Raw genomic sequence first — 14,846 nt, forward strand, 5'->3', positions numbered from 1 at the left:
CATACACTCCACACACACACACACACACCCCCAACACATACAGTTATGTATATATATATATATATATATATATATATATTACTATAAACAGACTGTTTATTTAATTTAATGCTAGTATGGAAATGTTAACAAGAATATTAATTTATATAATTGTACATTATTCTAACATTTTTTAATCAAATACTATGCAACTGTTATAATTGCATAAATCTTCAGTCTATAATTTATGAACTTTAACCTTAATTTATGCCTCAATTTTATAGATTCTGGAGTCGAAACTGGGAACGATTCTAACGATAGTTTAGTTACTCAACACGACAATCTTGTTGCAATGACTAATGCTAATGCTTCTGGTCAAACACAGTCAAGCGTTAATAACATAATCGATTATGTTACTACGTCAAGTGGAACTTCTATGAATAATTCGTCTGCCTTGATCGTCCCACCAGAGGCAACCAGTCAAGAATCATTACCAGGTGTATCCGAAACGAACGAGAGCGCGCCATCTAATAGCTTAATTAGCGTTAACACATTAAACTCCAGTCCACTTTTTTCATTGGCTCTCGTCCCAGCCACCGACAAAACAAAGGTTAATTAATCCATCGACTTTGCACCGTATAACAAACCAATTTATATGCTTTTGTATAATTTTTTACAAAGCTTACATTGAAATGTCGTAATCCAATGATTTACTGTAATTTTCTTCTAATTGCAGATATTTGAATTTCAAATACCTCCTATATATCATAACGATTGTCCCCTACCAGCTCCTATAGACTTTCTAAAGTCCAGTAAGTTTGGTTCTAATGTAAATTATAACCGTTAACAGACGCATGCCTCGATACTGTGTGATACATAACGATGCCATATTGTTTATAGAATTGTGCAATCATGGAAAAATAAAACCATTCAAATATTATACTCCAAAAGTTAAAAGACACCATTTCTTGGTTTGTAAAGATTTTAAAGGCTACCTCAACGAGCGAAAAATGCGCCTTGCCGCAGCCACAAACAACATTGAAATGATGCAGCGATTACTAAATTTGGGAATTTCACCCAATAACTGCGATGAACAAGAACGATCCCCATTACATTTGGCATCTTGCAGGTGATTATTAAATTCGTAGCTCACAATTCTTATATTTATAGTTGTCGTGCACGACTTCTCATACCAACGAATCTCCCATGATCTTGTAACGCAAAGCCATTTTCCAGAATACGTTTTAACAATTGCAAAACGTTTTATTAACGCGTCCTCTCCTCCCCGACTATTTCATTATCATTATAGTTTAGATAGTCGCCGACTATACAAACGATAGTTTCTTTCAATAGTTCATCCAACCGGCAACATTGCAGCATACGTATTTGGCACTGAAACCCGTTAAGATCTTTAATCGACAATGTAAAAAGTAAAGAAACGAAGATTTTTGAAATTCAAATCTAATGAATAAAATGTTAAATGATAAACTTAACTTGTACAGAGTTCAAGAGCTAGTATGTGTGCGTGGCATACGCATACAACGTGTTATAGTCGCAATCATTGGTCGCAGGATTAGAAGCAATAAGCTTTTCACGATTTTAATAATCCTTCACGTACTTAATGAGCTTCTCACCCCATAAAGTGATTTTATAATTTTGTCAGACCCATAGATTTCGAGCCATAAAGCGTTTAATGCGTTGAATGTAATTTCCCGTTCGCACATCAGATCGGGGACACCTCATGGACCTCGTGGACAAATACCAACGACCGACTTTATTCAAGCATTGATATCCCAATGTCTCGGATGTTGTTCCTGCTCCCCCCACCCCCCCCCCACCCAACCCGATCCAACCAACCAACCAACCAACCAACCGTTCCATTCGCGCGTCCCATTTCAAGAGAAGCCCAGCACTATAACGAAGTCGATGTGCTCTCCCTGTTACAGAGGCTATAGCGAGATGGTGAGCCTCCTGCTGACCTACGGCGCCGATCCGAACCAGCGCGACTGCCTCGGTAACACACCATTGCACCTCGCCGCGGTTACGAGCAAAATCTCGGTGGTGACGCTCCTGCTGATGGCGGGCACTGACGTCCTCTCCTCGGACTACCGTGGCTACAATCCCCTCCAGCTCGCCCAGACGAAGCTCCGCGTACTCCAGAACTGCGAGGGCTCCGACATGAATCAGATAAAGGACGAGGTGCGCAACGTAATCGTCATGCTGCTTGCCTACCTGCAGAAGCAGAAGGACGCGCGCGAGCAGGTCGAGGCGCTAAGCACCTTTTGCTCGCGGTTATCCCTCTCCAATACGTCCGATCAGATCCAGGACGACGTGAGGAACTTATTGGCCAACATCGACTCACTCAGCCTGAAGAATTAAAATGGCCGTGAGCCCCGACATTTCCAGGCGAGCTCAATCATTTCCACGAGCTCAACGTATTTTAGCATAATTAAGAAAATTTCTTGTCGACTTTAATTAAGCGCCACGAGCTTGCGAGGCTTTTACATTTTTTTTAATATACACTTAAGTCTTTATAAAGCTGGTACATCTTTATATATAGCAATCTATTGTTATTAATTATTATTATTATTATTATTTAATCAACATATTTTGTATTAAACGATTTATTATTTGTTCATGCATGAATTTGCGTCATTATCACACATTTATTGTATATAATAACGATGTCTTACAGTTAAGTAAGTGTCTTAGCGAATAGGTGAAAGAAATTAATGTAAACAATTTTTTTTTTTTTTTTTTTTTTTTTTTTTTTTTTTAATTTAAATTTATAATTGGAAAGCGACGGATTTTCTCTCAAACGAAGTTTTTCACGACACTTTTTAATCATTGTATAGAGTTCAGCATAAAATATTAAACTATACGATAAAGCATGCTTGGAGATGATGAATAGGCAACATTTACAATAAACAAATGGCATGCCAATTATTTTTAAATTTGTCCTTAAATATATATTACAATTTTCAGGTATAAAAAATCGATATAGTATGACGTTGACAATATTTTCAGATATAATGATTGTATGATTAGAAAATATTATTATTCACTAATTGCTACGATTGGAAAAATTTAGCTTATTCAAGGAGATATTCAATACCGATCTTAACCATGTAACATTTCATCTTAAGCATATAGAAATGTAATTAAAATAAACATATTTCTATTTACGTAAAATTCAAAACTACCATTATTCTTCATTTGGATTACACCTCATTTGAGCAAAACGCAAAACATTAGCTACAAATAAATATCACTGTGGTTTTAACCATTTTATTTTTTTTTTGCTTTTTGTTTCGTTTGTTGTTGTTGTTGTTGTTGTTGTTGTTGTTGTTGTTGTTGTTGTTGTTGTTGTTGTTGTTGTTGTTGTTGTTGTTGTTGTTGTTGTTGTTGTTGTTGTTGTTGTTGTTGTTGTTGTTGTTGTTGTTGTTGTTATTATTGTTATTGTTATTATTATTATTATTGTTATTATTGTTATTATTATTATTATTATTATTATTATTATTATGATAATGATTATTACTTAATATAGGTAATATAGTTTAAAGATTTTACTTTTGCGACTATACGAGCGAAAGTAGTACATTCCAAAACATCGTCTTTTTAATTCATTTTATACATTTGCACTTGATTATTACGCATTGAAAAACGAATCTCTGAATTTCGTCTAAATTCAAATTAACTTCTTTCCTTCTTTTTTTTTTTTTTTTTTTTTTTTCCTTTTAATTTTTTTTTTTAATTTTCTTTATCTTTGTTACCATAGCCAAATATGGATAAATAAGTGGATTCGTTTGTGGATGGATTTATGTTAATAAAAGCATCTGTCGCAGGTCGGTATCGTATATTCTCCTGAAATATCGTGATCATTATTTGGTTTATTTGAACAAAACGATCTTATAATCTTTAATGAACGAGCGACAAACGTATATATGAAAAAAATCATTATTAATCATTATTAACGCATTACACTTCGAACAAAGCTATCTACAAGTTTCAAGCTTCTACATACATGTAAATAGATCGCATAAAAATATTCCTAATTTTAATTTTGATGTTACATCACAGAATATGATTTTCATCATCGGACGAGCCGTAGCTTTAAGATCATCGATATACTAATTAATTAATCTTAGAAACTTAAGCTTTTTGACGTAATTGAAAAATATACTCTCTAGACCTAATAGCAAATGCACTTCTGATATTTCATATAGAGAAATGCGTCGATTGGCATGTACAATGTTTAAATTCTATTATTATTTTGATATATTCCGTATAATTTGCCATCGATGGCACAGACTTTCGATATCCCCAATTCAGAATTGCGAACGTTCAAAATGGCGCATCCATCCATTCTTTCGATTAGAGTTCATTTATTTAAAGGCGCGTCTGCCGAAATTCCGAACATCCCTGTGGCGTATTTATATAGGGGCGCGTACGTATGTCATTTGTAAAACAATTTCTTTGTAATCTCGCTCAGACGCGTGCACGTTACCGCGCATCTCAAGAACATCTCACGACGATTAATTAATTTCTTTACAAGCCGAGCCAAGTCAAAGTCAAATCATACATGTCAGCGAATTTGAATGAGAAGAGTATACGTAGGCCCCTGTGTACGCACACTCACGCGCAGCGTCCGCATCGCTGATTGGCCACAGCCGCGATTTGTTGATATTTTGTTTTTGAATATTTAAAGTCAAGCCGACGTTGCGATAATATCCAATCAAATGGATCAACTCAAATGCATATACCTCGATGTAAAGCAAACAAAAAATCAAACAAAAATAAGGAACGTGGCGGCGGGCGGGCGGGCGGGAGGGAAAGGAGAACAGCAAACAAACGAGAGAAGACAAGACGGAGGAGCGAAGGAAAAACAAAAGATAATTCTTTTTAATCGAATTTTCACACCGTCAATTTGCAAATGCTCGCGATCATTCAATCACCCCCATCTCGTGTCCTTGCCTCGCACGACCACGCACACTCTCTCCACATCTATCTTACACTACTTACACACTAATCAACAGATAGGAAATAATGAGCAATGATGCGCGATAACGTAATCAAGGGCACATTACGGTCGCCAGCGACGAGAAGATCTCGGCCTGGAGGGGCCCGTAGTCGACCTTCTCGCCGTCGACGGTGAGGAGGCCGCCCGACTCCGTGTCCGGCTCTATTCTGAACGCCTGCACGGCCACCATCTCCACACCCGGGCACGAGAGATGCGCTCCGGTGCTCAAGCCCAGGAGGAACTGTAACAGTCGCAAACATTTGCCATTTAAGCTCCAGTGGATGCTCAACTCTACTCGCTCGAGTCTAGGCTCGGGCAAATAATCGCGTCAAGGCCAAGCGTACGACCGCTCACCTGCAGCAAATTCGTTCGGCTGATGCCCGCTCGAATGATCAGGAGCCAGATGACGCCGTCGGCGAGTTTTGCCCGCGGGGCGAAATGGCAGTCCTGGCCGAGATGCGACTGGTAGGCAGCCTGGACCATTACGAACTCACCTGCAATGTCGGATAAGTCCGTAAATTACAGATCTCCGCTGCTCGTATAACGACTTAATTTCTTTGTGTTATATCTACTTAACCTACCTTCGACCTTCGTCCACGAATTCGGCACTTTGGTCGTGAGGGCTGGGAGCGACGAGGCCGGCCCGTACGTCACCGTCCTCTTGTCCCCGTCGGCGTCTGCAATAATCGATAATAAGTCAAGGTGATAATAATTGCCCCAGAGGTCAGCTGTCGTAGCTTAATGATTATATACGTACAGGAAGTCGGACTGTCAACGTCCTCGACGCTGTGATAAGTACTGGAGATGGAGCCAGAGCCGGTGCTGAAGTAAGCGGACTTGCATGATTTTGCCGAATAGAAGCTGTCGCACCGCCGTCTACCCACTGAGTCCCCGGTCCCCGTCTCCAGCGTCAGCGCGTCCAAGATTATCTGGTGCTCCTGGTCCTCGCGTCCTAACCGTTTCGCCACTTTCCTATCATTCGCCATCTTTCGATTCTCCACCCCCTTCTCCGCTTCCTCCTCGATCTCATCCTCAACCTCTTTCCCCTCCTTCTCTCCCTCCTCCTCCTCCTCCTCCTCCTCCTCATCCCCCTCATCCCCCTCTCCATCCTCCTCCTCCTCCTCCTCCTCACGATCCTCCTCCTTGTTGTTGTTGTTGTTGTTGTTGTTGTTGTTGTTGTTGTTGTTGTTGTTGTTAATCTTCTTTCTCTTCTTTTTCTTCTTCTTCTTTATCTTCTTATCCTGTGCCTTATCGTTTTCGACTATGGTGTGACGCGCCTCGTAAGCTCCGTCCTCCCGGTCGAAGGAACCGTCGTAGCTACGTGACTCCTGGATCTCGTTGCTGTACCTGATTAAGTACGGGTGTTCTTTAATGGCACTAATGGCCTTATGAAGATCGGGATATGACGCGGGAGTATCGCGTGAGTTGTTCCTCCGTCTGTTTTGTCGTCGAATAATAGGCTTCAGCCATTATGATAATTGTGCGCTCGATGGATTTTCAAGGACGTCTCGTTATCTTCTTTCAAAGGACAACGGGCAAGCGCCAATTCCCGACGGATAAGCGACAAAACTTTTCACGTGCTTTATGTCCGTGAAGAGGCAACGGTCGTAATTTCTCCCCAGCCTATATTACGCCCCCTTAAGCCTATCGACCTATATTTATTTAATATTCCCAATATTGAATGGCAAATCAGACGCAACGACCGTCAAGGTTGCCAAGGTTCAATAAGATTATGCGTAAATAGTCGGAATGTAGGGTAAATTACGAGTTTTGCTCGTTATCACGATTTTAGGATAGACAAGAGCGCGTCAAAATCATCATAAGGAATGTGCATGCATACATGTAATCTCAAAATATCGCCAATCGCAATGAATTTTGTATAATACAAACTCCAATATTTAACACAATGCCACTAGTTTTAAGGGATTAATAAATAAATATCCCTGAAAGTGTACGAGCGTGTGTACACTTCACTTTACGAAGCGGCAAATTTATATTTAGAACGAAGTATTTATTAAAACTCTACTCGAATTAAATTTGTGAATTAAATTGCCTTGAACACGAAGATTTATATACAATTTAAAATTTGTCTGACATCGATCGATCGCTACTACTTTGAACACACAAGCACAGACACGAATAGATATTACGAGAGTAATATCGTTTAAATTTCATTCGTTATTATAATAAAAAAAAAAAAAAAAAAAATAATAATAAAAAAATAAAAAAAAAAAAACGTACGACAAACTCAATGCCAATTCGACCGATTAATCACAAATATTATTTACTTTATGAATAATACGCGAGATATAGTAAATAAGCGTTTTTCTTCATAATTAGCCGGCGAATGAAGATTAAATGAGTCGTAAGTAAATCATAAACATAACATGAATGACAACGGCGTAGCAAAAATATTGGAAAAAGCAATAATCTTTGAACAATGGAGTTGACTTGGAAACGGTAAGGACTGGCCGTTAATTGACTAAGCGACTCACCGGTCCAGCTCGTCCCCTATGCTCTTCGAGTGGCTGATCCTCGGCTCCTCGTGAATCCTCGGTGGCTCGCCGTTGGCTTTGGGCTGACAGGGTAGGTAGTAGACGACGCCCCGGTAAGTCCTCAGGCCGATTAGACGCGCGACGCTCCAGATGGTGAAGCGTTGGCCCCCGATCGCCCGCAGTCTCTCGCTCTCGATGTCGATGTCCGCGAGAAGACCCCAGCCGACCGAGAGGAACGAGTAGAGCGTCTGCTTGCGCGTCTCGATCCGCACCAGGTCCATCTGGGTGAGCTTGCGCCGCACCACCGAGAGGGCGCTTATCAGCACGGGATTATGGTCGAAGGGCTCCCTAGAACAACGGGGTCTTGGATTGCTCGGCACCGGCTTATCTCGCACTGACGTCGTACTCTCGAGCGATCGACCGACTCGCGTGATTGACAATTTTTGGATAAGATTTGGATCGTAAAGTCGCGAGTTCTATACTATCCAAGCCAATTATTATTAAACATTATAACCATCCTGTCCCTTCTCAATTACGCGGGAATCAAATTATCGCGAACAATGTACGAGCGTTTCCAATCGTTTCTTACATTTGGCCAGTCCGTTCGGGACTTTTATAATGTCTGCGATAACGACGACGACAACGACAACAACAACCATAATAATAATAATAATAATAATAATGATAATAATAGTATAATAGACGAGAGGTAATAAGTATCGTCCGTGAATTTCAAGCTTTACGGCATTGCGCGAGTTTTTAATGCTCTGATTTTGAAGAATGATCGGGGGGAGGGGGGGGGGGAGAGGCGAGAGGAACTTTAATTAAGGAGAATTTCCATTTCCAAGCAGAGCTCAACCAACACGACTGATTTTCACTTTCTAATTATGTGTATTAATTATGTACGGTTTTGTTTCGTTGAAAATACAAGGATCTCAGAATAAAACGGACGAACGAGCGCGAGCCTAGAGAAAGAAAAACCATGTTTTATTTTGCAACGTCGATGGTGCATTTTTGTTAATAATACACTGTACTCGACGAAATTTGAATTTAAATAAAATACTAACGACAAAACGTGACTATTTTTAAGATGCCTATTTTATGTTATAACGCTCGTAAAGTCATTAGTTGTAGTCGTAAGTTACTTCGAATCGACGTTGTTTGCTTATTCGATAAAGTCAAAGTATTAGTATTACTCGAGCTATTATGAGCATGATTATTTAAACGAAGATAAGAAAATTTCGAAAGTTTTACACGATAAATACGATAAATAGAATCAATGACATTGTTATTAATTGGAGGAAAATTGAAAGATTATAGACGAAATGGCTCGGAGGCACTTTTAACAACGATCAGACATATCACAGGATTGATAAGTGACGAGACACGAAAGAGTAAATATTTCGTGAGAATATTTGATTTATCCGAACTGGACCTTCCCTAATTGCATAATAATCATTATTTATTCAAGTTGCTGCGAACGTCATTCTATTATTCCTTATGGGAGGTAAAAACTTTATCAAAGCTATTAAGCGGCCAAAACATGAGAACACATTATTTTCATTATTCGAGTAGATTTTCCTACCCAAGTAAATTTTCCGGTAAGCTATAAAATACAACACGTTTATCCAATATTAAAGTATATAATAATAATAATCTCTACACTGTGCCAATAATATCAATAATTATTATAATAATTATTGTTACTATTTTAATTTCAAGCTATTCGTTATAGCGTCTGATAATAATAATAATAATCTACATTCGACATTGTAATCACCGTAAAATTATTAAAAGAAAAATAGACGTAAAGCAACGGATTATTTTGTTAATTCTCTGTACAATCTGTACAATATTATTTAAAGAAATAGTATTAATTAAACAACGCCCGTCTCACTTGATAATATTTTTAAATTGTATATAGATAGATGAAGCTAATAAAAAGAAAACATCAATATCATCTCATAAAGTAAATAGCGATGAACGTCTTATTTCGACGATTTTTATTTTTGTTTTATATGGAACAATAATATACGATTCATTTCGTTACAAAGTATTGAAATTGTAACGTTTTTTTTTTTTGGGAAGGGGGGGGGGAACAACTTCAAACGAAACATTATTCACTAAAAAAGTATGGATTTGATAATCTAAGTTTGTTTGTTGGTTGTTGGTTGTTGTTGTTGTTGTTGTTTTTGAAAACAATCTTAAATATATGTTCTCCTCACCCTTTAACATGAAATTTTGTCAATTTTACTTAATTGAAAATATAGTCGCTACAGTCGCGTAAAAGTTATAAATCTTTACATTTTAATAAATCCACCTACTTATTCTTTAATGAATATTCCATTTTTACTTTTAAATAAATAAACTTATTTTAAACTTATTCATTGTTTCAATTGTCAATTATCATCATCAAATAACTCGAAAGCTTCGTCTTTCACAAATTTGTTTTAAGATTACTCATTTTTCCTTTAATGTCTCCGATTAGCATTTACAATGATTAATAAGTCAAATACAACGCGTCGAAAGATAAAAAGAGAAACCTCCATGGTTTCTCTCAATCTCTTACATAACGTCACGCGTATGAACCTACGTTTATTTCACAAAAATCTAAGAAAAAAATTTCGCTCGATCTTCGAATGAAACGAGCACCAATGGGGCTGGAATTAAGAAATCAATTTGTCTGATGATCGACCGTAAAAACGGCCGTTTCTACCTATTAGATTTCTACCAATTTCTACTTATTAGACAGTGACAGTACAATACGTAATCAGCACAACTTATTGACGATTCGCGCTGGAGGTCTCGATAAGGCTAAATAAATGGCAATTGGATTCCTTATGTGAAAATGAATAAATTAGCAAGGGAAAATGGATCGGCCACAGTCGCCGTCACGGACGCGCTCCATCGAGTCAGCCTCGTTGATTCACGGCGTTTGCATTAGCGTGGGAAAGGTTGACTCGCCCATACGCCATCGCGTAATTTGCTGTTGGTGGGCATCGAGTGGAGGAACGCGCGATCGGCCGATTATTACTGCGCTGGAGCACCTTCGGAAGGGGGCATTCCCTACGGGGACTCACTGCTTGGAGAAGGCGATGGACTTGGCGAGGCCGTTCCCGGAGCCGCAGGGTATGACGCCAATGGGCAGACGTTGGCAGCAGCTCTCCCAGTCGGGTCTCTGGAACAGGCCGTTGATGACCTCGAAGACGATGCCGTCACCGCCGACAAGGACGAGGCCCGACCACTGGCTGAGGTCGCGACTGCGCACAAAGTCACGAGCGTAGTTCGAGTGCCGAGTGATGAAGACGTCGTAGGGCAGCTCGGCCTCCGCCAGGATCGGGTGCACCCGTCTCTGGAAGCTCTCGCGACCTCGACCCGGGCCGGACTTGGGGTTCAGGAATACCAGCAGCTTTCGCGACTCGTCCGGGCAGGCTGAAAAGCAAAGAGCCACGGAGGTGTTAGGTGTGACCTAGGATGATGGGAGTGAACGAGGCGGACTTTCTGGGGAAGGGGATGGGGAGGGGATGGGTAGAGGGGGGGGGAGGCGCTGGCTAGTGATTTTTATTTTAAACGACAAGTTTATCGAGCTCGTACGAGTCCCGGTGATGTATGCCGATCCTCCATGAACGTTGAAGGAGCGTTATCGAATCGAGCCAAGCTCTCATTTTATAAGATTATAGTCGAGTCTTGTATTGTTTCACTTAAAATAATTCCAATCTTAAACGTACTACGTATTAAGATGATTAATCAAAACGAAATAATATAAGATGAGTTAAGAATAACCGAATTGGACGTTTCAGATTTATTGTAATAAACGTTGTGGGGAGGGGGGAGGGTGGTGGTGCGGAGAGCTTATAGTGCATTGATAGCATCAAATGGAAGATTGAATGCGCATTCCTAAAATCAAGTGCAAATTTACTTTAATTTAAGAGACATAAGTTTTTACAATCATTTTAATCAAAGTATTTTCGTTCTAGCTGGTTGATTTCGAATTAAATAATTCAAGTGTCATTTGGAAAAAATTCATGGCATGGCTATTAATATGATGAAAACGAGTATGATTTTGTGGGTTAGAAATGTATTTTAATCGAAAATGCAAAACAGTAAAGAGAGAAATAAAAAAAAAAAAAAAAAAAATTTATTCTTTGCTGGTCAATGAAATCTCAATTAAAATGTAAAATAATTGCTCGCGATTAAAAAGTAAATAAAAAATTAATCACATTGAATTTTCTATAATTTATAAAATTTCATTATTATGGGTAAACAGTGTAGGATCAATTTTTCTTTATATACAGTATTAATGTATTTCTGTTGCTTCGTTCGTTTATTCTTTGTGCATTCTTAAAGTGGCTAAGATAGGAAGATATAATTATACAATATTCTCATCCCGTTAAATGAAATTATAATAAATATGCAGGCTTTATTATTATTTAGACAGCGCTATTTTATTATTCGAGATTAGAACGACGGGGGAAATGTTGAAAAAGTACGTAGATGAACTGTCAGCTATTATCATTACGGTTATTATTATTAACTGTTAAACGGCTGTGCTGCAAGTTATATTATATGAAGGCCATGTGGAAGGATTCGATTGTTAGAAATTTACGCGATAATATGTTATTGTACAGTCACCATTCCTACAATTGGATTATCACACTATAATATATCGATGTCTTTTTACAGGCATTCAATTGAGAGAAACTTTTCTGGCAAAAGTTCACGATACGAAAATTAACTCGTCTGCAGTATTATTATTATTATTATTATTATTATTATTATTATTATTATTATTATTATCTTAGATATAGCAGCGCGTATTTTACGTTTAACGAGTTGGCGTATACGGCATAATTGAAAATAATAATTTGAGTGGCGTTTAAAATATTACTAGCTACACTATTTTTCCCAATCCACGCTCCTAACAATCATAACATCAATTTCTTCAATACTGAAGATTGAATTTTTCACTACAACGTTCTAATTATCACTTTCATTCGATGAATAAAGATTTTCAAGCAGCGATAATACACGAGAGTTTGCAATGACATTTTTCTTCATTGAAAATTACAATATACAAGATAATGAACAAATATAGCCAATTGTATTGCGTAAGGCGATGGATTAATCATATCGTACAATGACTTTGATTTAAAAATAGCATCTTAAAGAAGTCACATAGGCTTATGTAGTCTAAGAATCAACAGCCCCATAAATTATCGAACAATGGCGTAGGTATAGCATTTTTTTATGCGAAAAGTAATGGAACGTCAGTAATAACGTTAATTCATGCAATTGTAAATATTATTTTTTCTATTATCCATTCAATTATTAGTAATTCGATGGAGGATCAAGATATTGTTTGAATAAATATTTACAACATTACGTGACTGTAGGCAATATATCGCCTCACTCTCTACGCGACAATCATATCAATTTATATTGTAATTAGAAAATAAAATCACCCCAAGATGCCCAAGGGCTTGTGACAAATGCTTTTCCTAATCGTTCAAGCTCAAATCCATACGTAATTGTACCTGCGAGCCTGCGAGTACGAATGCACATGGAAATGTTATTAGCAGAATCGAGGAATGATAATGTTTCGTGTTATTTAATTTAATTTTTATTTCTTTTTTTATTTTTTTATTTTTTTTTTTTCGAAGTCTAAGCATTAAAACAAATATTATTCGACGTGGATAATAGGATTTTAATAAAGTCGAAGAACGAAAAATGTTTGGAAAAACATTTAGCACTGTTTTTATAGGGATGTCATTTCCCGTGATGTATCCACCAAGCGATCGTGTATTTATTAGAAAAATATATATTTATCATGGTTTTTATCACCATGGCGAGCGTACTTGTTTGTTTTTTTTTTTTTTTTTTTTTTTTTTTTTTCAAAAAAAAAAAAACATATATACATATATACATATATACATATATACATATATACATATATACATATATACATATATACATATATACATATATACATATATACATATATACATATATACATATATACATATATATTATTGGGTGATGCATGAGACAGTCGGTTGGAAGTCCTGATATAATAATGTAAGGCCATTCTTACGACGATCATCGCACGTGTAAATATTTTGCTTATTTATGTACGAAGCTTCGACATCTCGGCATAGGATATTCGACAAAAGGCTCGAAATTTTCCATTCGCTTCGTTTATTTCCCATCGAACCGAATGCGATCATCAATACACGTGGGCAATATATACACAATCGATAATCTCGACGCGGCAGGCATTTCACATCCCGCCATCATATTTATCGAGTAAAAATCTTCGCTTCGATGCTCGCTGCAACGCTCACTGTGGCTCACATAAAAACCCGACGCTTTCAATTACGCGCGAAATGTCGCTTTAACCCGAAACGGCTGCCATCATTTTCAATTGCGCGGCTAGGATAAAAACATGTGCAAAGCCCTCGAACGACGGCCACACCGTGGAAACGGCAAAAATGTATTCTTTCCCGTTTGAGGCAATAATGGGAGTACAAGACCAAAAGTCCAACACAGGCCCCATCGAGTGTGGGAGCTTTGATTATCGCGTCGCCTGACGTGAGAGCGAGCAATGGTTTCCTCGCTCGCGAGTCTTCAAAGTGCCGGCCGATCAATCATTTAAACATTCTCAAATCCAATTTACGGCCGATCGATAGGCCGCATTAGTCGTAATTCCATCGGAGCTCTCGCTATCTGGAGCATCGAATATTACACGATCGCGAATGCCTCGGCGGGGGTGGGGATGAGCTACCTACCCGTGCGACCCGCGCAAAACCTGCAACCTTTCCTCAACGTTCTCGGGCTCGGGCGGCACGACGGTTAATTTGTTCCCTAAGCCCCGAATTCCCTTTCGATATAACAAGCTCGTCGTCGCACAATGAGGGGATGACGATGGCCGAGGGACGTCCACTGGCATCGCAAGCGACAATTTTGCGCGGGCGATTAAAAACACCACTTAAAAAGTGGAATAGTGGAATGGGGACGGGTATGTGGTAAGGGAGGGAGGGAAGGTGAGGGAGAGGGGGGGGGGCGAGGCGTCGGCGACGGTGGCGTGTGGTGGTAATATTGGCGCAGTGGTTACGAGAGTACGATGAAGGAGAGTGAAAAGTTGGCTCGGAGCTGCGGTACTCGACGCACGCCTGGCAATTTGGATGTAAGAGCCAGTGTTGGCGCACGCGCCGCTCCTGCGAATTGGCCCACGCAATCCTGGGGGGAAAGTGCACTTTCCCGGGGAAATCCGAGCGCGCCAATAGTCCGGGCTTGGTATGTGCGCGCGACTCTGTAAGAGCGGATTGGTTCGCGCGGGGATCTCCAGGAGGGGA

At 38.9% G+C, this 14,846-nt stretch overlaps 2 protein-coding genes across 2 annotated transcripts in view; one reads left to right on the plus strand and one right to left on the minus strand.

Annotated features, from left to right (window-relative positions):
- The window catches only part of LOC105361765 (ankyrin repeat domain-containing protein 54), a 2,880-nt gene extending 491 nt beyond the window's left edge, over window positions 1-2,389 (plus strand). Inside the window, exons 2-5 of the mRNA XM_011499029.1 lie at window positions 264-589; window positions 716-791; window positions 880-1,108; window positions 1,926-2,389. Of these exons, the coding sequence (XP_011497331.1) occupies window positions 264-589; window positions 716-791; window positions 880-1,108; window positions 1,926-2,358 (1,064 nt within the window). The 3' untranslated portion in view covers window positions 2,359-2,389. The remainder of the gene's footprint in view (window positions 1-263; window positions 590-715; window positions 792-879; window positions 1,109-1,925) is intronic.
- A 2,413-nt stretch (window positions 2,390-4,802) lies between these two features.
- Sk2 (Sphingosine kinase 2) overlaps window positions 4,803-14,846 on the minus strand; it is a 31,622-nt gene continuing 21,578 nt past the window's right edge. Inside the window, exons 4-10 of the mRNA XM_011499322.1 lie at window positions 10,575-10,926; window positions 7,495-7,842; window positions 6,214-6,346; window positions 5,757-6,141; window positions 5,581-5,676; window positions 5,354-5,493; window positions 4,803-5,240 (exon numbers count right to left, since the gene is read on the minus strand). Coding sequence (XP_011497624.1) covers window positions 5,052-5,240; window positions 5,354-5,493; window positions 5,581-5,676; window positions 5,757-6,141; window positions 6,214-6,346; window positions 7,495-7,842; window positions 10,575-10,926 — 1,643 coding nt within the window. The 3' untranslated portion in view covers window positions 4,803-5,051. The remainder of the gene's footprint in view (window positions 5,241-5,353; window positions 5,494-5,580; window positions 5,677-5,756; window positions 6,142-6,213; window positions 6,347-7,494; window positions 7,843-10,574; window positions 10,927-14,846) is intronic.

The sequence above is a fragment of the Ceratosolen solmsi genome, unplaced genomic scaffold (genome assembly GCF_000503995.2).
Source record: "Ceratosolen solmsi marchali unplaced genomic scaffold, CerSol_1.0 scaffold2, whole genome shotgun sequence".
Taxonomy (NCBI): domain Eukaryota; kingdom Metazoa; phylum Arthropoda; class Insecta; order Hymenoptera; family Agaonidae; genus Ceratosolen; species Ceratosolen solmsi.